The sequence below is a fragment of the Podarcis gaigeae genome (genome assembly GCF_964106915.1).
Source record: "Podarcis gaigeae genome assembly, chromosome: 3".
Lineage (NCBI taxonomy): Eukaryota > Metazoa > Chordata > Lepidosauria > Squamata > Lacertidae > Podarcis > Podarcis gaigeae.
In genome coordinates this window covers 95,009,504-95,033,337 of record NC_139680.1, presented here as the reverse complement: position 1 = coordinate 95,033,337, position 23,834 = coordinate 95,009,504, and the positions used below count along the sequence as shown (strand labels likewise).

Here is a 23,834-nt window from a genome sequence, read left to right as displayed (position 1 = left end):
TCTCTTGCCGCGCAGCTTTGCAACATTTAATACAGTTTTGATGGTTTGAGAGACGGGATGACAACCAGGGATGACATGACTTAGAAGGCAAGTAGAATTTTTTTCTCTGTGAAAAACAATGCAAGATTAAACACAAGGGGGAATATGGCTTTTGTATTATTCACCCTACTGCCTCGGAGGAAATGGCCGGGCTGTCATGGGGCTCAACCAAAATGTTGCTTCTTTTTTTCCAAATCGATCATAACTCCTTCACCTCATAATTTTACAAGTGTTTCGCAGCAGAAAACATCAAAGCCTTCACTTTATATATAAGAGAGAGAGAGAGACCATGCTTTTGTACGGGGGTCAGCTGAGACACCCTGCCACACATCGAACCCTTCAGTAGATAAGCAATTCAAACCACACCAGTGTGTAAACTAACACATGACTTCTGAAAGAGCAGTGATGGCAATATTTGTTTGAACAATGCATGAGCAATGCAGCCAACTCACCACTTACATTTATGATATGGAATGTATCAGTATATCCTATATGTATACAGTGGTACCTCAGGTTAAGTACTTAATTCGTTCCGGAGGTCCGTTCTTAACCTGAAACTGTTCTTAACCTGAAGCACCACTTTAGTGAATGGGGCCTCCCGCTGCCGCCGTGCCACCGCAGCATGATTTCTGTTCTCATCCTGAAGCAAAATTCTTAACCCGAGGTACTATTTCTGGGTTAGCGGAGTCTGTAACCTAAAGCGTATGTAACCTGAAGCGTCTGTAACCCGAGGTACCACTGTACCGGGGACAGGAGGCAAATACTTAAAATCCAAAAACTTTCTTACAGGGACTTTCTGACTGAACTTTACATAAAATTGCTGGCAACATTTTGCTATAAAACAATCATTATTAATATAATTTGCACACTATATTATCACAAAACAAGAAAATATATGTTTCTGGCGCTCTTCACTGTCACCTGCAACTTCCTCTGATTTTTCTTCATGGGTTGGAGCATCAAATACCATTGGAAGTACATTTTGAACGAAGCAGTTTAAAATGGGATGGGCTCTTACACTTTGCAGCCACTTGTGCAGTAATTTACACATGTGCAAGATAGCTGTAAAAGGTCAACCACTGCGCCCTGTCTTAAACACAAGGAAGGCAAACCAAGGAAGGCAAACCAAGACAAGCTCCTTAATGAAGCAATCTGCCAGAAGAGAAACTGTTTTCCAAATTATGACTCAAAGTGGTTTGGCAGACGTTGGAATTCACAATGACTTGAAAAGGATGAGTTTCTGGTAACCTATGTGACTTTAGCAAAGTGTTTTCATGTGTTACAGGGTGAAGGTGAATCCTTCAAAGGAGATTCACCACCCAGTCTTAGGTTTCAGCCAAATTAGTATGACTGAAGCACTTGGTCCAAAACGTTTGTGCTTCTGCATTTGTCTGCAACAGCACTTTGCAGGGCAACCTTCAGTTATAGCATCTTACCTCAATGTACTACTCCAGGAGAGAGTAAAAGCTATCCTAAACACATATTTTCTTATGCAGAAATATCAAGTATTGGGCATTCACTGGACTAGATAGAAACTACTGGGTATTTGGTCCAGGCAATAGACTTTGAAGCAGTAGGCATGAGCATATACATTTGATAATGGAAGTTCCAGGTAAGGAAACTGGGGAGGGTCAAAAGAAGATAAGAGTGAAGATTGAAGCAAAACTGGCAAGAAATATGACCAACAATAGGACAGTTGGGACTGAGACAATAGTTCTGATATTCTGTGGCTTGTTGAGCACAGCTAGGTATGGGTGAATATGTCAATTTCAGTTTCTTGTTTTTCCAATACTGAATCCAGTTCATCACACATCCACAACAGTTTGTGTGTTTTTAAAGTCCACATTAACTTTCACCAGCATTTTACTAAGAAATTCTTTGAATATACACATTGTTGTAGGCAATTTTGCTTATTGTACACATATTTGCAAACCAGCTTTCCATGGCAGAATGCATTTTTGTATGTTATTTTCACTAATATATGCAAATTTAAGGAACACTTTATACATTTTTGTGCATGTTACTTGGCTGAAGAACCGCACTGCAAAATTTGAAGAAGCGTGAATTTCAAAGAATGGTGGTTTCAGTTCACATCTTGTTTTAGAAACTAGGAATTCATATATCTGCCTTTAAATATGAACTGATTCTAATTTTCCCCACTTCCCTGTATGTATCTGGTGCAACTAGAAAATCAGGAAATAAAATCCGTATGTTGACCAGAAATTAGCTATGAGTGTTAGATATTTTTCCAAGAAGGTGATTCCCATCACTGTTGGCTGATATGAGTCTTCTTCTGCCATAGATTAGATCATATTTACTTGAATGTAATGCACACCTTTTTTGGCTAAATCACGTCGTGAAAATTAGGGTGTGCATTAGATCTGGTGGCACATTTACATTCGCCAGCAAATACTTTTTTGGTTTCAAGGTTTTGAACATTGAGGTGCACATTTGATAGTGCATGAATAGTGCTAGTCAGAGGTCCCAGTTTCTCAAGATGATTGAGGGGACCCGATACAACCTTCTGACATTGCGTGTATGATGTTGCGAAGAGCCATTGGGTGAAGCCAAACACCCTCTGAACAGTGAGGGGGCTTGGCCCCCTCAAATAAAACATGGGGGGGGGGAATGTTTCAGACCCTAGGATCCAGTGCCTATGATGCTAGTACAGCTCACTTCTGCGAAAATTTAAGTATCTTTGCTGAAGGCCAAACTACAAATTACAGAGAAAATCTATAAGTGACCCTCCATCATGATGAACCAACATTTTTATTCTGTCTTTAAAAACAGCTAGGGCTGCATTGGTGATCCAGATTTCACTTCAGTAGCAGCATGTCCAAATGTCTTCGTTAATAAAATTATTTTGCAAAAAAAAACCAACAATCCCTGAGACACCAAATGTATAGCAAAACAACACTAGAACATTTCCACTGAAGTGCCAAAATAAAAATACCTTCATCAGTATAGAAGAAGCCAGTGAAAAGAACAGTGTAGCTTATCTGCCCATTTGGCTCACGAGGAGGAAGCCATTTCACTTGAACTGCTCTGGGTCCATCATTAAAGACAAATAATTCAATTGTTCCTTCAGGTGCATCTTCACTTGTACGAGCCTCTACCTGCAAATTTAATAACACTTGTTACAGAAAAAAACTTGTTTGTTACAGAAAAAAGGGAAGCATGAGAAGAAGGAACATTTTGTTCACCTAGTACATGACAATAAAAGATTTCCAGATTGCCTCCATTCGTGTTTCCAGTGCCATGGGTCAGCACAGAGAGCATGTGTAACAACAACTGTCATCAGTGAAACACAGGAAGTTGTCTTATACAATGACAGACCTGTATGTCTGTCTAGCTCAGTAATGTCTACACTGACTGGTAGTGGCTGTCCAGAGTCCCAAACAGGAGATATTCCTAGTCCTACCTAGAGATGCTAGTGATTGAACCTAGACCTTTGCACTCTATGCAGATGCTCTACCATAGAGCTACAGCCCTTCCCCTGGGATTCTGTGAAATGAGTACCCATCATTCTTAAGTCCCTGAATATCTTGTTTTAGTAATGAGTTCTGATTTTTAAAATTTTATATGGTTTTTATTGTACAGTTTTATATTAAAAATTGTTTTAAACTGCTCAGATATTTTAATGAATATATAAATATTTTTCGGTTTACAGATAGAAAGCAAGATATGCATTTATCATGTATTATATTTTTAAATTTTATTTTATCTATACTGCCCTTCATCTGAAGATTATTATAAGGAAGGCTAGGCAATTCCCCCCAGTTCTTCCCTGTTGTTATTCCATTACAGTAGTACCTTGGGTTAAGTACTTAATTCGTTCCGGAGATCCACTCTTAACCTGAAACTGTTCTTAACCTGAAGCACCACTTTAGCTAATGGGGCCTCCTGCTGCTGCCACACCGCCAGAGCACGATTTCTGTTCTTATCCTGAAGCAAAGTTCTTAACCTGAAGCACTATTTCTGGGTTAGCAGAGTCTGTAACCTGAAGCATATGTAACTTGAAGCGTATGTAACCCGAGGTACCACTGTACATACATACATACATACATACATACATACATAATTTTATTTGTATGCTGCCTTTCTGCAGTTTAAATTGTGCTCAGGGTGGCTCAGAACATAAAAAATAGGTAACTACAACATAACAAAAGTAGCCTTAAATAATAAATAAAACATTTAAAAATACAAAACCAAACCAAACAATTTTCACATAAATCACACTTTCCAGAAATAGAACTCTGCAAAAAACAAACAAACCTAGGTTCAGGTATTATCTGTTCTGCTCCAATAGACATTTGTTTTAAAAAAAGAAAGAAAGAAATATTACAGAGAACTTCAGTAGTGCAATATTTGTAAGCATCCCTAATTATAATTTCTACATTGCTGAGAGTGTTTGTAAGTGCCTGTCTATAGGAATTATAACAAATTTGATTGATTACAACAGACTTTTGTGCATTTGTGGCTTATTGACATGCAAATCCTATGAACTGGAACTTCCTCACCTTCCTTGTCTATGAACTCTCCATTGGCAAAGACTAGGCAATCCATGTCAACCATTGCCAGTGCTAGCAAGACTATTGGTTCATGCAGTGCCTTTCATTATTGGCTCAGATGTGCCTATGGGAGGGGGCCTCCCCCTTTCCCTAGTGATTGGCTTCTGCCCTGGGATAAAATCCAAGATTGCCTATATGTAAAACATAAGCTCTTCAACCTAAAACGTGTCCGGCAGCCCCAGTGCTCCTAGCATCTATGAAAAGGTCTTAAGGCTTGTGGTGATGGAGTGGGGAAGAGACAGATGCCCTGTGATGTGACTGTTGCCTTTTTGCTGCTGTGAATGAATGTCTTCTGTCAATGCTATCAAACCCACCTGCCAAACAACTGAGAGCAGGTATTGTAACACCATTTTAGCAAGCAGTTTCCAAGACACTATGTGCCCTTTTTGTTCTATATCCATCGATCTTTGCACCTTAGGAGAGCTCTTGTCTGTACCCCAAAGGAGCTCATCTCCCTGCCATGCTTTCTTGTAGCCACAGGTAAAAAGTTGCCAAACCTGTGGCCATCCTCTCCTCCTTCAAAAGGAAAACACAACAGAAATAGTTGCTTCATGTTTCTTCTGATCACACTTGCTGGGTTGTTTGCTTCCTGAGTATGTGGTTTGGGAACTATCCACTTTCTTTCCCTGCCACATGAACCTTTACCATTCCCACGTTACTTCTGCCTAATGACTTCTGTTCCTAGTTCAAGTTCTCCTTGTCTTTCTTCCTGTTCCCCATTTTTATTTCTTCCTGTCTATATTTTTGCTTCAGGCCCCGAGACCACATTCTAGTTCCATACTTACAGTCTTGTCCAGCAGCAGCAGCCTCCAGGGAGGGAAAGTGGTGTGCTTCTGGCCTCTCAACAGCTTCACTGCTGCATTTACTGGGAGGGATGAGGTGGCAGGAAGGTCAGGATGGTGTGAGCACAGTGATGGAGCCAATCTTGCACTCCTCCTGCTGCACCTCCATCACGCTGACCTTGCCCCCACCCCTTTGGCCTCCATTGCCCTCCCACTAAATTCAGCAATGTGGTTGACAAAAGGCCAGGTACATGCCACCCCTCCCCTCTAGCCCCACCCCCACCCCCGCTCCTGGCAGCATCTGATCCTCTATATCAGGCTTTGTCAACCCCGGCCGTCCAGATGTTTTGGGACTACAATTCCCATCATCCCTGACCACTGGTCCTGCTCGCTAGGGATCATGGGAGTTGTAGGCCAAAAATATTTGGAGGGCCAAGGTTGACAAAGCCTGCTCTATATAGCTACCTATGACCCTGTATCCTACAATGGCTCTTTTCAGCTTTCATGTACCTACAATATGGATCACCAATGTGCTGCCTGCCTGTGATTGTCAGTATCTCCTACTGTGCCAATGAAAGGTCTCCATAAATATCACTTCAAACACGAACAATGCATGAGAGACAGTATGTTCTTCCTACTCAGTTTTGGTTTGCACTGGCTTGGTCTATCCATTGAACAAAGCCTCTTAAACATTCCCACATTTCACTGGAAGCCAGGACTGGACACCACTCTTTATTCTGCTCTAAACAGAGGAGTGGGGCAAAGAGCTTCCATCTATAAGTGATGGCTGCTGTAGGTGTGCCTGTTTCCTATTGGTTGGGTGGGGCAGCTGAAGGAGGTTCATGCCTGTATCATTTCATTTCATAGTTCTCTCTCTCTCTTTTCTTTTAGATGTGTCAGACCTTTTTTGTTACCCCACAAAAAATAACAAAATTCCTAATGCAAAATTCATAAAATTCCAAATGCACTCACCAACCCCAAAATGTTGGCAAACCCTGATCCTAGAACACAGGTTAATGACTGCATTAAAACAGCAGAAGTTTATATATGCCTGGACTGCAGGACAGGGTGGTGGGGCTGAATATTGCTAAACCGCTCAAAGATGCTGAACGTTCGAATGAAACATGACTCCACACGTAGACAGTCATCCTGAAGCCACATTCTCCTGTGGAATTGTACTGAAACTGGTGTATACCAATTTCATTAGTGCTACCTCTCAAAATGTAGCAAAGGCTGCCATATGTTATAGATGTGTGACATTAATTTTCAATTATCTGTGTCTCCATAATTATTGTTTTATTATTTTACCATTAGAACAAAAAGCTTCTCAGAGTCGGAGTGTGCTTAGTAATATAAAACTGAGCTCAAGTTTCCCTCATTCTTTTCTATTGTGCACCTGCTTCATCATATTCATATTTTGTGCCTCACATAATATAAGGCACTCATAATTTTCAGCAAAGTCACAATTTACCCTGTGTACTTTTAGACAATTTGGATTAAATGCCTATATGCCATTCTGCACTTGATGCATTGTACTTATAGTTATGCTTTTTCAGTACTGTATCTTAAATTGCATATTATTTACTATGCAGGCAAGACATTAAGCATAAAAATTGAGTGGACAAAAAACTTGTTTGGCTTTCATTCAATGCCTTATATACTGATAATTTTTCAATTAAATAAAATTTAAAAGATAAGCACAACTAACAATCAAGTAAGAACATTTAAACTGTGCTTAATATTTTTCCAAATAAGAGAACATATGACGAAATAAAGATGATGTTTCAAAATCATATGGCAATTGTATAGTATATATTAATTTATCTATCATTTTCTTAAAGTAGATACTTGTAGTTTTGAGATATGTACCCTGTTTATCAGATGCGTTTTTATGATTCCCAGATGGATCAAAGTTCTAAACAGCTATGTACTTCCATAAACAGCACAGTGAAATCGGTAGAGATTCCAAATGGATAACTATTTTATATATTAAGGGTAAGTTGATTATTTCTGATTTATCCATTTCCCAGATTTTCATTAAATTTGAAATCATACACAGCTTCTCTGAAAAACCATTAAGCCAACGTATTATGCAACAGCAATACATAAAAAACTCATTAAAATCTGCTACCTTCAAAAATCTGCTTCTTTGAGGTGCTTGCGTTGCAAAGCATCTCTTCAATCGATTAGGGCACATTAAATAAAAGATCAGCAACAAAAATAGCTGGGAGGATAATATCAGTTTACCACAGGGAGATGTCCCCGCTTCTATTTAAAGTTCTCAATGAGCTAAATATATATTTCTAAACCAAGTGTTGGATATAAATGGTAATGGTGGGAAAAATCTTTCAGAAAATCAAATGAAGATGTGTTGCTTTAACTTCCTGGCAGCATTTAGCTGAGTTGCTCTCTAAATAAAGACATTGCATTTCAATTCTTGTGATTGGAGATGGATCACTGGCTCAGGAAAATAGTTTGCATTCTGAGCAGGCGATACAGATAAGTATTAGGTCGACTCTAAACCCCTACTTTGAATTGCACTGAAAGTCAGGGCCGAGTTTCTGCTTTAATGAAGTGCAGTTGCTTACTAGTTTCTTTCTGAACACGGCGGAATATTTTGAGACTATTGCAATTCTGTACAAGTAAAATATACTGTGAGCAGCAAGTGCAATGCTACCATCTGAAATGCTTACTATCTGTGCATTAAATTAGAGAGAAGTGATTCAGTATTAACGCCAACTCACTGGAACCAGGACCCCTTAAACAAAACAAAACAAAAGTTTAAGGGAAAGGTTCAAGCAGCACTGCTGTTGCTGTGCAACCTCTGTGCATTTGAATAGAGGTTGTGTGGGAGCCCCACACAAATCCTACAGAAATGAATGGAGTTTGAACAGCAGCACCTGCACGAGTCTTTGGTGCACTGTTCCCTAAATTTCCATGATATTTTTTTTAAAAAAAATGAGTAGAAAAATTGGCAAAAAGCCACTCATGCTTTTAAGAGTAAATATCCATCAACCCCGTCCAAGCTATAAAATGTTTAATGGTAATAAAGTCTACAATCCTGTTCTACAGATGGATGATGTTACTAGCATTTTAAAGCAATGAATCTTGGGAAGAAAAAGGGAAATGTGATCAAAAATCAAAATAAAAATTTCAGTCCTGGTGCCCTTTTTTTTAAAAAAGGTAATCTTCGTACGGTGAAGCTAATATTACAAAGTGAGAGCCTGTTAAGGAAAACTTTGCCAGAAATGCTAGAGTAGGTATTTCAGTGGGGTTTTATTCTTGAATAAAAGCTTGGCTGGGGAGGGGAGCTTTTCTTCCCAGATTTTACTGCAAAGTGCAAGTTCAATTTTAACAAGATTAAACCTCATAAAGACAGAAGCTATGTTGTTTTTGACACAACACCATGTCATTCTGGAATGTTCTTATCAGAGTCAGAAGCAAGATCACAAAAGAATGTGATTATTTCTTATGCTAGAAAACACTGATATTATTAAATAACTTCTGGTGCTTTTATTTTTAGATTTATATAATTAAAAATACTTATTAGGGGAGAACAAAGTGGTTACAGAACCAAAGAGCTGTCAATATTAGAGAATAAAGTAGATGTCATTTAAACCTCCAACTTATTATTTCAGTACTAAGAGTTATACATTTCTAAAATTCTCAGTATGTTACTTACTGCTGCATCACATTCAGAAATGCATACCCTTTAATCCTACATCCATACCTTTTTCAGAACAATATACCATATTAGGCATTGATGTTGATAATATGGTGTTTAATGTGGTTTGGTCTTCTACAAACTTTATATTATCTTCAAACTTTTATGTTGAGGCAGAGGCTAGAATTTTTTATTCATTACTAGAATAGCAATTCTTCTTTTAATTGCATCCTTATAAGTCAGATTAAACCACATTTGCACCTCTTAAACATATTAACTTCCCTTAATTTTAATAATATGCGTTTCACCCTACTTTTCACCCCCCTTTCCACACTCCCTGTCTCAGTCTTTACTGTATCTATATGATATTTTGGAAAGGTGCCTAGTGGTGACCTATTCCAATCCTTTGCAGCTTTTAATGGCATTTTTTATAAAATGTCACATTTTGCCAGATGGGTTAGTACTGACCAGTGTGAATCATCACCATTTAGTCTGATATTTGCTGCCATCTGACATTTATTACATTCTCAGAATGTAAATTGAGGTACTCACCAGTGGGCCTAGCGCACAGCCTTTTGCAGTACATGCCTGAACTCTGAAGGAATGTAGACTCCAAGGAGAAAGTCCAGAAGTAAAATAACTGAGCTGGGAAGAATTCTGTACAAGAATGCCATCCATGTACAATGCATAGCTAGTGATAAATCCTATTTAAACAAACAAAAACAAAGAGAAACTTAAAAGGCTTTATTTAAAAGATCATAACAAGTAAGAGGGAGGGAAGCAACAGTCTTTTAATAGAACTTCAAGGCAGTACATTCTCTCATCTCCACGGCTTACAAAATAGAGGCAGCAACATACATGTGCCACCAAAACAAATCTCTATGTAAAACACGAGAAGTCCAATGAAGCAGTACTGTGCCCATCTCGTTAAAAGGTAAAATTAAACCGCTCCAAAGAAAGTAGACCTTAATAGACTTGCTTCTTAATAGACCTGTTTCTGAAGTGTAAGTCAAAGCAATCGAGCTGGGAAAGTTGAGGCAATTCCGTTTCACGGCCCCACTCTGCATGCAAATGCATGTGTGGATTAAAACAAGGACACTGAAGATATATAGCAACCATTTAGAATCCTAACACCTTCAGACCTAGAAAAACTAGTGAACCATATTTTAAACATACTGCTGTAGTACAAGTCAAAAGACAATTCCTCTATCTATCTCTTGACCTTGGCCCCTCCTCTGCAATGTTAATTGTTGCTGTTGTTCTTAAAAATAAGACAAATACAAATGTTTCAATAAATTGCTATTAATTGAGACATTACTTCGGAATTACAGACCTGGAAGGGAAGGGGTGCTATGGGTTTAGTTAACTACCGTATTTTTCGCTCTATAAGATGCACCAGACCATAAGACGCACGTAGTTTTTGGAGGAGGAAAACAAGAAAAAAAATATTCTGAATCCCAGAAGCCAGAACAGCAAGAGGGATCAAACAGCCACGCAAAGCCTCTTCAGGGCAGGGGGAGCGTTCTTCCCACTGCCCTGAAAAGGCTTTGTGTTGCTATCCCAGAAGCCAGAACAGCCAGAAGGATCGCTGCACAGCGAAAGCAGCAATCCCTCTTGCTGTTCTGGCTTCTGGGATAGCTGCGCAGCCTGCATTTGCTCCATAAGACGCACACACATTTCCCCTTACTTTTTAGGAGGGGGAAAGTGTGTCTTATAGAGCAAAAAATATGATAATTTGTATTGCACCTGGTAAGCAGAGGTGAGTTTTCTTTCGTTGCCATACAGCATAAACATGGTTTATGTGCTCCAACTAAAAGGAAGTTTTCTCTAATGATGGAGTTAAGACAGAGATGGGGAAGTGGATTCAACCTGGTGAGTCAGTTCCTTATCTTCCCCATCACCTTCCGCCCAAGTTTGACAGCTGGGAGGGGCCTGTTTTGTAATACCATTTTGCAATGATCTCTTGCTGTGTTTTCCGTTTTGACCAAGCCACACTTGATGCCCTAAATGTAGTGTTATATATGACATTAGGTAAAGATGTGGGCAGGCCAAAAGTATTGTGCTAAATGTGGGTCTACTCTTTAGCCACAGATGAAGTAAAGCTAGAGCCACTCTTAGCCCAGCTTCCCCAAAAATATACCATGGGGGGGGGTGCATGCTAATTTTCTGCTGATTTTGGAGTCGGACAGGAGACTTTCAGTGACACTGGGTGGGTGGAGTTCAGAACTTACATTGCTTAACTTTACGTTTATGTTGATTCTGTTATCACCAGGCTGAGCACTGCTTTCCTTTTGGGTGAAGACAAAGGCAAATTAGGTCTTGAGCAGTTTTGCCTTCTCTCTTTCACCCACTAGCATTTCTCTGCCTTTTCCATGCAGAGGACCTACAACTTGCTTGTTCTTCCTCTTGCTTTAAACATAGCCACAGAAACCTTTTATTATTATTTTTAACCTTTCTTGTGAGCCTGAGCTCATTCTGAGCTTTGGCCTGTCTGACATTCACCCTGCAATGGTTGGCTACTCAGGTATACTCCTCTGCGATTTCCCCTTTCTTCCATTTCTTATACATGCCCTTATTAAATCTCAGCTCATCTGTAAGCACCTTATGCAGCCACACTGGTTTCTTTAGATGCCTCCCACTTTTCTTTCTTGTTGGAATTGTCTGCATTTGGACCTTCAATGTTTCACCTTTAAGAAAACTCCCAACCATCTTGGACTCACTTCTCTTTGAGTATTTCTGACCATGGGATCTCACCCAGTAGCTCTTTAAGCTTTTTGAAGTTGGCCTTCTTAAGTTCCAGAGTGCAGTTTTCCCTTGCCTCTGTATCAGGAAACCCAGGAGGGACTAGGTCCAAGATGGCAGCAGAGACATTCACAATCCCAAGGGTTTCTGCATTTTGCATAATGGCATTTTCATTTGGGTGGGGACCAACTTCCAGACTATAGAGAATGCCAGGCATTAGATAATTTGGTCCATAGAGATGTAAGAGTACAATATTTCCCACTATCTGCCTAGTGATGCTGTCATTCAAATTGTAGTTTCCAAATGGAACTGAGAGCTTTCTGCTTCTCTATTATTTTTTATCTGTATGTAAAAAATCTTCAAATGATCCCAGGGATATCACATCCACATTATAGTTAACATTAGAAAGAGAATCCATACCATTGCCATTATCACTGAAATTACATGGTAGTTAGCAAATAATTGGTCTCCTGACCCCCTAACCCTCTGTTGCCTTTACCCTGATATCTAAATCAACCCAATGTTCTGCACATCCAAGGGGAACATTGTTAGTGCTCTGTATGGAAGTTGTAAAATGCACCACAGGACTGCCTATAATGGAACTGTGAATGTAATTAATGGGCTGTAGAACTTATCATAGGTTTTGTCTTCTGTACTTGGAAATAAGCTGCTTTTTACAGTTAGTTTAAATGTCAACTTCAATTATAAACATTTTATTCTTTTTGCCTGTTCAAGTCAGGACAGTGTTTCCTTCACAAATGCACAGCTTCTTATATAGTACTTCCATCCTTTGCGGCGGCATGTTTTGGTTGCAAATCTCAATAAGCAATGAATTTCAGGTTTTTTGGAGCTACTGTGAATTGATATGTTCTTATAGGTACCCTGAAAAGCTATTCCATATTTTGTTCATGGAAATAATGAAGACATAGATTTGTTGGGCAACACACATACACATGTGGCTCACTAGTGTCTAGAATCACACAAACATATATTCATGAGCTGTTATCACCCAACTGACCATTCATATGACCTGAAACCTGTTTCAGGCAGGAGGAGACAGTGGATGTATCATTCTCCTAGCCCAAATACATGTACTGCAGGTGATGGGGGAAGCATGCACCAGACTGGGGTGGGGCATGGTGGTACCAAACTGTAAATGTTTCAGGTCAAATGTCTGCAAAGTTTAGCCTGCCAAATAGTATCGTGAACCTGTATATACAGTTATACCTTGGGTTGCGAACGCTGCGGGTTGCGCGTTTTCGGGTTACGGACTGCGCCGAACCTGGAAGTACTGGAATGGGTTACTTCCAGGTTTCGGTGCTTTGCGCATGCGCAGAAGTGCCAAATTGTGTCATGCGTGTGTGCAAACACGGCACTGCAGGTTGCAAACGTGCCTGCCACACAGATCACATTCAAACCCAAGGTATGACTGTATTGGCCAGGGTAACACAATTACAAAATGCTTTGAGCTACACTTTGGGAGATGGCAAACTGTCCTGGCTGCAGCCTCTCATGTCACATTAAGTGCAACTCCAGGGGGTCATCTGGCCATTGTATGGGTTTCGTGGCTGCAGAAGACTGTTGGAACTGTGAAACTCCTCAGGGCCTATATTGCTCTTTGGGTGCTGGCCGTTCAAAATGCATTTGCACCTAGGTGCATTGGTAGTCATCTACTGGACATAAAGACCTAACAGGTAAAAAAGTACATTTGATAGTTGATAAATTTAGCTATTTGATACCTCTGTGTATGAGTAGCTACAGGGTATTGCAGTCATCAATTTATGTGGACACATTGGGATTGGAAGAGTAGGGAATACCATGTTCTGCTGTCACTACAAAATCACCTATAATCTTGACTAGGTTTCAATATAAGACCTAGAATCTTTCATAACGGACAATTTACTACATCTATAAAGTTATTGTAAAGATGTAAAGATACATCACACAAAACAGCTAGAACTGAAATTGTAACTTTGCTTTGTTTCCAAGAATGAGTTCCAACTTGTTGTAGACTTAACAATTGTGTGTTCCTGTTATCATTACTATTCAGCATAAATACTGAAGATAATTATACGATCTTAACAAAGCACTTGAAAATATTAAACCTGATTCTGATACCAATTTGAAAATTCAGTATACTCAGCATTGAAGGAGGACTGGCCACCTTTTGAGTTTTGTATTTGGTGATTTAAAGAACAAACAAACAACAGTTGCTCACATCAGATTCTGCATTTTCTGCACTTGTAATGTGAATGGAAAATAAATATTTGTCTAAAATATGTATCTCTTTTCATTTATGTCCTGCAATAAAATCTTCACAAGTGACACATTCCTGACTTAATTTCTCCAAACTATTCTGTAGCAGGGATTTGATCACATACATGTAAATGTAAGTTTGTGCAATTAATGTGGATTAAAGCCTCCTGGCACAACAAACCCACTTTTTGCACTAAGCAAAATGATGATGAAATTGCACTAGAAAGTGTAGGATAATGATAAATTCATAGGAAGTCCTATCTTTCTTTACAGTATCTTACAGCCATCTTTGCATATATGTCTCTTCAAGTTCTCTCCATCGCTTTCTGTTGTTTGCTTCTTGCTTCCATGTAACCTCTACACAAACAAATCAGAATAAATGCTCAATAAAGAGCGGGCATTTATATAACCTCCATGCAAGCTTTGTGCAAACAAATCAGGACGAATGCTTAATAAACAGGTCATCTGGAAGCAACCTAAGAGGCATTCCTGGTGTACCATGTTTAAAACAACAATAAATGGTTTAATGGCTATGGAAATAGTCCTAGGCAATGACTCACAGAACAAATAATAATAGTGACATATCCCATCGTCCACACTCAGTGCTGTGCATATCTGAGAGCAAGCTTCTTGTTAAAATTCCTAATTGCTTACAAATTATTCTGAAATAATCAACAGTGCTATGTTGAAGGCAGATTAGCTGCAAACTTAAATTAACTGACAGATTACAATAGTTATTTATAACTCTTAGTCTATCAAAGACCTCGTTAATAGTGTCTTGTACTCGAATTGATTTCTTAGTGTAATTTTTGTATAAATCTTAAGGATGCAGGGGGAATGCTAGGAGACCAAATATTCATTTGGTACTTTTAAAAATTGTACTTTTAAAAAATCAGTTCTTTTTAAAGTAGCAGCAAGTATCTGCAAATAAGACTGCCACATGTTTACGGGCCTTGTTCATGTACCAGAATTGAGCAGGTGAAGCATTCTCCACAATTTACCTCTACACCAGGAAAAAGTTTCACCTGCTAAAATTCAGTTGCTCAAAAAGCCATTGGCCCAGAGTCACTAAGAAAGGTGACAATTCTGGCTACAGTAATTGTGATTATTTATTTAGAATGGAAAGCTTTGGCCAAGTCAGCTTTTATCACCCACCCTGCATCAGTTGGACATTCTTGTAAATTACATTTTAACCCTCCTTCTCCTCCATGTTGGACAGAGTACTATGCATGCTGTAGCCCACCCTATTTTATCCTAAAAACTTATGAGGTATTTCAAGATGGCTGAGCAGAGATTGAACCTGAGTGTCCATATTCGAATTCAAACACTACAACATCACATTGGTCTGCATTTGTAAGCTAAACAAACAAATTTGCACAAACTATCATTTGGCTCACAATGCTGTTATCCTTTCAGTTTTCACATTTCTCTGAATTTTGAAATACTGTTCCTGACCAAAGGAAAAAGCCCAGAAAACGAACCAAACTTCATATAAAAGTTCACATTTTGGGTTGAAATACATACAAAAGTGCGTATTTTAGATTGAAATGCATATAAAAACTTGTGTTTTGTGGGGATATATGTTCAAAAATAATGTGGATTTTCATACTTTTTTAAAACAGCTTGATGCAGAAACAGGATGCAGCAGACTTATTAACAAACACATCTGAAAATGACACAGCCCAGAAACAGACTTATCCTTCCATCTCCTAGTCAATCGCTTTAATCCCTTTTCTACTCTCTCCATTTTTAAAAAGTAAAAATGCAAGATGAAGCAACAAATAAAACATCTAAAAGTCAAAAGTTATGGTAAAATGCTATAGAAATCAACATGTTATTAAGAGGTGCCAAAGACGATCCTTCAGTTCAGTTGTTCAGGAAATGCATTAGGCAAAGGAATGCAGTACATGTGAACCATCAAAAGGGAGCACTTTTGAGCCACTAAAACAGCAAAGCAAGGCTGAAAACTTCTGTCTCCTAGCTATAGACAATGATACTATCTCAGGTATTTTATGCGCTAAAATGATCATTAAAAATTAAGCACCACATATAAGCTGCCATTTAGAATATTAATTTACCTTTACTAATCATCTTTTTAACTTGAGGCTAAAAGAGTTCACTTACCATTCGGATATTCGGGCTTCATCCACGAGATATTAAAGGAGTCAGAGGAATAAGACTGGGCTTCGGGAGCAGGAACACCTTCTGGTGTACTCTCAGTTGTTGTTGCTGAGTTAGCTTCACTTATCGTGCAGCCACCTCCACTGCAGGCCTTTTACAAAAAAATAAAATAAGTCACAACAATAAATCTATAAATACATCCCCAGCAGATGCCAATCAGAAAAAAGCCAGAACTCAAGAGGCTTTGTAAAGACTTATATTGATTGTATATTTTTAGATCTCAAACAAAACATGATCCCTTCATACCTTTTCACTTGTTTGTGGGGATTTATTTTAAGTTAAAGTTACACAAAGCCTATGAAATGGCAGGAAAGATCCTTTCCCAGGAGCAGGCCTCTCCAGAGAGTGAGCTGTGTATCACTCTTTCCAATTGCTGGCTTCTTTTTCAACAAGGATGCCCAGGAATTAGAGATGAAAGGCCGCTTCTGTGTGAAGGGGTGAAGACTCTCCACGTGAATAGGTGGAGCTGAAAAAGGCAGGGATTGTTTTTCTTCACATTATTTATTCAGGCTGCTAACTTGTAGGCTATTTAAATATTTTTTTTAAAAATTGGAAAGGTAGTTTTTCTTGCTTTTCAATGGAAAAGCACTGGATAGGCATATTATCAACATTAAAACATATAATACATGCTTATATATCTCTCAACACCCACTTTCTAAACTTAATTTTATTACTTAACATAACACAAAACTTTACCATTTGTTATGAAATTTAAAAATTGTAGGTGCCTTAGTTTTTATGAACATAACTTTTGTAGGTACCACAAGTAAAGATGCAAGCTGCTGTGCTCTAATTATATCTTGGTCTTTGTTAGTTGGGAAAACGAAGTTATTATTTTTTAGGAAAAGTTTAAAATAGTAACAGAAAGTCAGCACTGTAGCAAACGAAAGGAAGGTTTGAATATCTGGGCCTGAAACAGTATAAATGCCTAAGGACTTTCACACAGAAAAATAAGAAACTTCTGTTTTTAAAGTAAGCACTCATAAGAAAAATCCCAGTGGCTAATTAAGGAGTAGCAATAAAACTGGAAATTCAGTCACATTTTAGAAATATGATTGAAGAGTTCAATTTTATTTCATCATTGTACTTAGATAAGTTACAATGATCTGCACATTTGCCTGAGAGATTGTTTCTAAGTAAAATGGATAGGAGTAGCCTAGAAGTGTAATAATAAATAGAGATGGACAAAGCTAGGGGTGGGGGTGTCCCACCCCCTGATCCAAGATGAAAATCAGATTACCCCATAACGGGTAAAATTCTGTCCAAAAGCCCAGACAGGGGCTAATGGGCCATAGAACATGCAAATTGCAACCTGGCGGGATCACCCGATCTGATTGTGTTATGGGTCACCATCTCTTCATGAAGGATGGATAAAATAAACCAGTTGCATTGTTGGAAAGGTTAACAATATCTAAAACTCCAATATAACAGCCCTGGATGCTGCTTTCTTCTTAATTTTCCCAGAGTTAACACATCACACTAAACCATGGTTAACATTAACCATGGTCAATGTTACACACGGTCCATGAATCACAGATAAAGCCGAGGTGCCTGGCAGACAGTCATTTAAACCTTGGTTTATAACATGACAAAATAGTTACAGTAAAAGCACCAGCAAGAGCAGATGAGCTTTGAGAGAGGTCTGAGTTTTCTGTAACCCCACTTGTGGATTTGAAGCTTTGGGGTGATGACAGCCCAGGATCACTCATAACTCTAAGCTATGGTTCAACGTAACTATGGTTTATAAACCAACCACAGAGCTTGGTTGACCAGCAAACTTTACTCATAGTTAATAAACCATAGTTAAGGGACTGAGCTTGGTTCACATATAACCCTAAGCCCTAGTTTGATAAAGAAATGCAGGGGATTTCCTCATTTTCTGGGCAGTCAACAGGGAAGACTGAAAGTTTCTAGAATATGGTCTGTGGGGCTGCACAGAGACTGCAAAAATGGCATTATGGTATACATTGACCTGAAAGTGACAATTAAATGGAAATCAATGCATATATGTAAGGTGTAGATTGTTTACATAAGCACAGCAGTTCATAATTCATTAATGAAGACTCAACAAGCCATCACACAGAAAAATACTAGGTTTTTTAAAGGGGGGTGGGTGGGATCAATGTCCTCTACTGTGAATAAATGAAATATAGTGCATATAAATGCACATTGTGTAATTTTTTTGTCACATAGCCACATCATTTTCATTATTTGGAGCCATCTGCTTCCATTCACTTTTAGAGTGTATTCCTGTACATGTCTACTCAGGATTTAGTCCCCCTGAATCTGGAAACCCCAGAAACTGGTTATAGGATTGTAGTCTCCACTGAATCTGCAACTATACTGAATCTCAGAACGAAATTGATGGGACTGGAAAGTTCTCCACTCACACCCATTGGCCACTTCTTGTGGGGTGGGCAGTCTGCACCATCTACTCTACAGCCTCCTCTCATTTGACCACATCACTATGCAGCAATTAGAAACAGTAGCAATGGGAACTTTTCCAAAACTTTATTGCTGCAGGGAATGGAGTCAGAGGAAGGAAGGCAGCTTGGGAGGGAAAAAGAAGAAAAAGTAAGAGAGAAGACTTGATGGTTGTTGCATGTGTGCACACACATACAGTGGTACCTCAGTCAAAACAAAAAAAATTCCTTCCAGTAGCACCTTAAAGACCAACTAAGTCAGTTCTTGGTATGAGCTTACGTGTGCATGCACACTTCTTCAGATACACTGACTTAGTTGGTCTTTAAGGTGCTACTGGAAGGAATTTTGTTTTGTTTTGACTATGGCAGACCAACACGGCTACCTATCTGTAAGTGGTACCTCAGGTTACATACGCTTCAGGTTACATACGCTTCAGCTTACAGACTCCGCTAACCTAGAAATAGTGCTTCAGGTTAAGAACTTTGCTTCAGGATGAGAACAGAAATTGTGCAGTGGCGGCGCGGCAGCAGCAGGAGGCCCCATTAGCTAAAGTGGTGCTTCAGGTTAAGAACAGTTTCAGGTTAAGTACGGACCTCCGGAACGAATTAAGTACTTAACTCGAGGTACCACTGTTTGTGTGCTTGTGAATGAGGGGTGGAGAGAGATTACGCCAATGAATAGGTGATGTAAATGTGCAAGAAAGAAAGAGTGTGGGGTGACTCTAGCCCTGTCCCTTTTGACTGTAGCCCCTACTTGCCACAGGCATGTAGCCCCAAAAAGTTCTCCCCAAATGAATGTACTCCTTGTGCTGAAAAGGTTTTTCCAGCCCTGTTCTTGGCAAATATCCAGCTACATAAATCACAAAACTACAGTTTCATCATACCTTGCTGCTGAAAAGGTGAAGCTAGATGTAAGATCAGTTGCAATCATACGCCACTATTTACTTCATAGGGCAAAGCACATTTGATATTCCTAAGGTATCTGCACCTATAGTCAGCCACTTCTTTCTAACTTAATTTGTGCCAAGGTATCAGTGGGGCAAACTGGATGTAGTCCTAAAATAAGGGAAGAAAAGTAACCTGTGGACATGTGAATAGTGCCTCTTCCTCAGCACTGAATAGCTGCAGTCTCCTGCCTCCTCACACTCTTAGCATTAGTACACATAAGGGTCTGCTTACTAATATATATATATATATATATATATATGCTTTCGTAGATTTTCACGGGTACAGGAATGCAGGTTTTGGTGTCCTCGGGTGTCTTCCCGTGTAAAAGTTGGGGTGTCTAGGCGACGTTTCGACGAGGTCTCACTCGTCATCTTCAGGCTGGTGCTTTCGGCTTCTTGTTACTGGAACAGAGCGGGATCTCAATGTTTGAGTTCCTATAAATACTGTAGAGGGGGTGTGGTGTCTAGCCTCCAATGTTCTGGGCAGAGAGGAAGTTCCCAGGCTAGTGTGCCTTTTCTTCTTTTGTTCCTTAATTACTTGAGAGATACCTTGAGTGATTTCTTGAGTGATATCCTGAGTACCACTTAGGTGGGTCATTAGGTGTGGATTAGTTGCTAAAGTCTTTGTGTCTTGACCTCTTGAACTTTGTGAAGAGTTTTCCTGAGAAGATGGCTGTATTGCACTTAGTTATGCTTTGGCTTGGCTTCGTGTATAGGGGCGAGCTGTGGTTTTGTGGCTTGTGTCAGCCAGATCTGTGTAGGGATTGCAGGGGGGTGCAGCATCCGGAGGTGCCACCATGGATTGGCTACTGGATGGTGTCAGTAACAAACTCCACAAACTAGAGAAACGCCAGAAGCCCGGCCACCCTCCACAGCAACCCATGAAACAAACAGTACATAACATATCAGACAGGATCCTCACCACAACTGAAACCAAAGTACTCTCCAAAGGTTTCAACTTTGCAGTCGCCCCGAGACGCATCCCCACGGAAAACATCATATGCGGAGTCGAAGCTAGCCTAACCAAATTCAACCCAGATGAAGCCAATAAAATCAGACTTGAAGTCACCAACATCCTCTGCTCCAGCAAACCACCCAGAAGCAATTTACACAAAGAAGAACAGAAAGCACTCACCAACCTGAGGAAAGACAACAACATAATCATTCTCCCAGCAGACAAAGGTAATGCCACAGTGGTGATGAACACATCGGACTACCAAGCAAAACTATCAAAGCTACTCCAAGATCCTGCCTACAAACCTATAAAAACAGATCCCACCACCTATCTGGAAAAAACCACCAAATCCAAAATAAAAGCCTCTCCTATCAGTGAAGAAATCCAGCTAAGAATCATCCCCAGAGAAAAATCATCCAGATGCCCCAAACTCTACGGCCTCCCCAAGATACACAAAGAAGGAACACCACTCAGACCAATAGTCAGCTCCATAGGCTCACCTCTACAAAATCTCGCTAAATTTCTCGCCAAGCAACTTCAGCCCTATGCAGAATCCATCTCTTCACACGTACCAAACTCCTTCCAGTTCATAGAAACAATAAAGAAGCAAAACCTACATCCTAATGACCTACTTGTGAGCTTCGATGTTGTATCTCTCTTCACACAAGTGCCCATTAATGAAGCCTTGACAGCTATTCAAAACAAATACAATCCCCCCGAATACATCTTGGACCTGACCAACCACTGCCTAACCAACACGTACTTCATCCACAATGGACAAAGATACAAACAGATAGAAGGAGCACCTATGGGATCACCCCTCTCACCGGTCATCGCAAACCTGTACATGGAACACTTTGAAACCAATGCTTTAGACAAGTCAGAACACAAACCCAAACTTTGGCTCAGATATGTTGACGACACCTTTGTAATTTGGCCACACGGGAAGGAAAAACTGGATAGCTTCCTCACACATCTCAACAACTTACACCCCAAAATACAATTCACTATGGAAATAGAAGCCAACAACCAACTTCCCTTCCTTGACGTCCTAATCTACAAAAAACCTGATGGCTCCCTAGGACACACTATCTACCAGAAAAAAACACACACCAACCGCTACTTACATGCACAATCACACCACCACCCTGCACAAATAAACTCTGTAGCCAAGACTCTCATCTCCAGAACCAAACGCCTGGCTGACAAAGACCACTTGACAACTGAGTTACAGAATCTCTCAAATGTGTTAATTGCCAATGGATACCAGCAAAACAGGATTACGAAGCTAATCCAAAAGGAAACACCCCCCAAAAACCAAGACACAGAAGAAAACAATGGCATGGCCCTCCTTCCTTATATCAAGGGCACTACAGATAAAATTAGCAAAATCCTCCATAAACACAATATCAAAACAGCCTTTTGCACCAACCAAAAAATAGCCAATATCCTCAGAAACCCCAAGGATAAAATCCAGTTGGAAAACCAAGGGATCTATGAAATACCCTGCAAAGTCTGCCCAGCCACGTACATTGGACAAACAAACAGACGAATAAATGCACGTATCGCAGAACACAAGAATGCCGTCAAAAAAGAAGAAAAAACTTCCTCTCTTTTCCAACACATGAAAGAAACAGGACACGAAATTAATTTTGCAGATTCCAAATTGCTCTTTAACACGGAACATCACCACAAGAGAATAATCATGGAAGCCATCGAGATAGAGAAACACCCTCACAACATGAACAAGCGTGACGACACATCCCGCTTGCCAGACATCTGGAAATTAGCCCTCCCCACAAAAACTGACACCAGATCCAGAGGCACACAGAACGCCAACACCAATCAACCACACCAGACCCAAACCCAGACCCTCTCCACAGATGAATTACTGACACCATCCAGTAGCCAATCCATGGTGGCACCTCCGGATGCTGCACCCCCCTGCAATCCCTACACAGATCTGGCTGACACAAGCCACAAAACCACAGCTCGCCCCTATACACGAAGCCAAGCCAAAGCACAACTAAGTGCAATACAGCCATCTTCTCAGGAAAACTCTTCACAAAGTTCAAGAGGTCAAGACACAAAGACTTTAGCAACTAATCCACACCTAATGACCCACCTAAGTGGTACTCAGGATATCACTCAAGAAATCACTCAAGGTATCTCTCAAGTAATTAAGGAACAAAAGAAGAAAAGGCACACTAGCCTGGGAACTTCCTCTCTGCCCAGAACATTGGAGGCTAGACACCACACCCCCTCTACAGTATTTATAGGAACTCAAACATTGAGATCCCGCTCTGTTCCAGTAACAAGAAGCCGAAAGCACCAGCCTGAAGATGACGAGTGAGACCTCGTCGAAACGTCGCCTAGACACCCCAACTTTTACACGGGAAGACACCCGAGGACACCAAAACCTGCATATATATATATATATATATATATATATATATATATAGACACAGTGGTACCTCAGGTTAAGTACTTAATTCATTTCAGAGGTCTGTTCTTAACCTGAAACTGTTCTTAACCTGAAGCACTATTTCTGGGTTAGCGGATTGTGTAACCTGAAGCGTATGTAACCTGAAGCGTATGTAACCCGAGGTACCACTGTGTATGTGTGTATATATATATATATATATATATATATATATATATATATATATGCTTTCGTAGATTTTCACGGGTACAGGAATGCAGGTTTTGGTGTCCTCGGCAGTATGTTGTGGTGGTTACAGCACCAGCCTAGGACAAGGGAGATCTAGGTTCAAAACACCCTCAGCCTTTAAGCTCACTGAACAACCTTCATTCAGTCACTATCTCTCGGCCTAACAACTTCCCAGAATTGTTGTGAGGAAAAAATGCTGGGTCATGTACAGAATGCTGTCTCAAGCTCCTCTGACAAAGGATGGGGAATAAATAAAAATGAAGCACAGCACTACTTTCATACCCAAGAACAAAACTGGAGTTCACTGAAAATCATGTTTAAAAAAAAGTTATTCATTGTAGATTATACTTAGAAGAAGCAATCATACTGTTTTTAAAAGTCCATTTAACAGGCCACTTAATGCTTATGGTTTGAACAACAGATGTAGCTGCATCCTTAAGTTACATTCATCCCATCCGGATGATTTCAGCTGGACCATGTGTGATGAGTGTCTTAACTGTGTACAAAACTGCAGGAAATGTACATAATACTCTATAGTTTACTATGCTGAAATACCCAAAGGACAAGCAAATGCTATCAACATGGATTCCAAGTCATCCTTAA

At 39.8% G+C, this 23,834-nt stretch overlaps 1 protein-coding gene across 7 annotated transcripts in view; it reads right to left on the bottom strand.

The window, feature by feature from the left end:
* USH2A (usherin) overlaps nucleotides 1–23,834 on the bottom strand; it is a gene marked incomplete at its 5' end in the record, with an annotated part of 433,145 nt that overhangs the window by 209,260 nt on the left and 200,051 nt on the right. For all 7 annotated transcript variants that reach the window (XR_014562720.1, XM_083732918.1, XM_083732919.1 and 4 more), the window contains 3 exons: nucleotides 2,993–3,155; nucleotides 9,609–9,760; nucleotides 16,179–16,326. Coding sequence is in view for 6 of the 7 variants with exons in the window: in XM_083732918.1 (XP_083589044.1) it covers nucleotides 2,993–3,155; nucleotides 9,609–9,760; nucleotides 16,179–16,326 (463 nt within the window). The remainder of the gene's footprint in view (nucleotides 1–2,992; nucleotides 3,156–9,608; nucleotides 9,761–16,178; nucleotides 16,327–23,834) is intronic.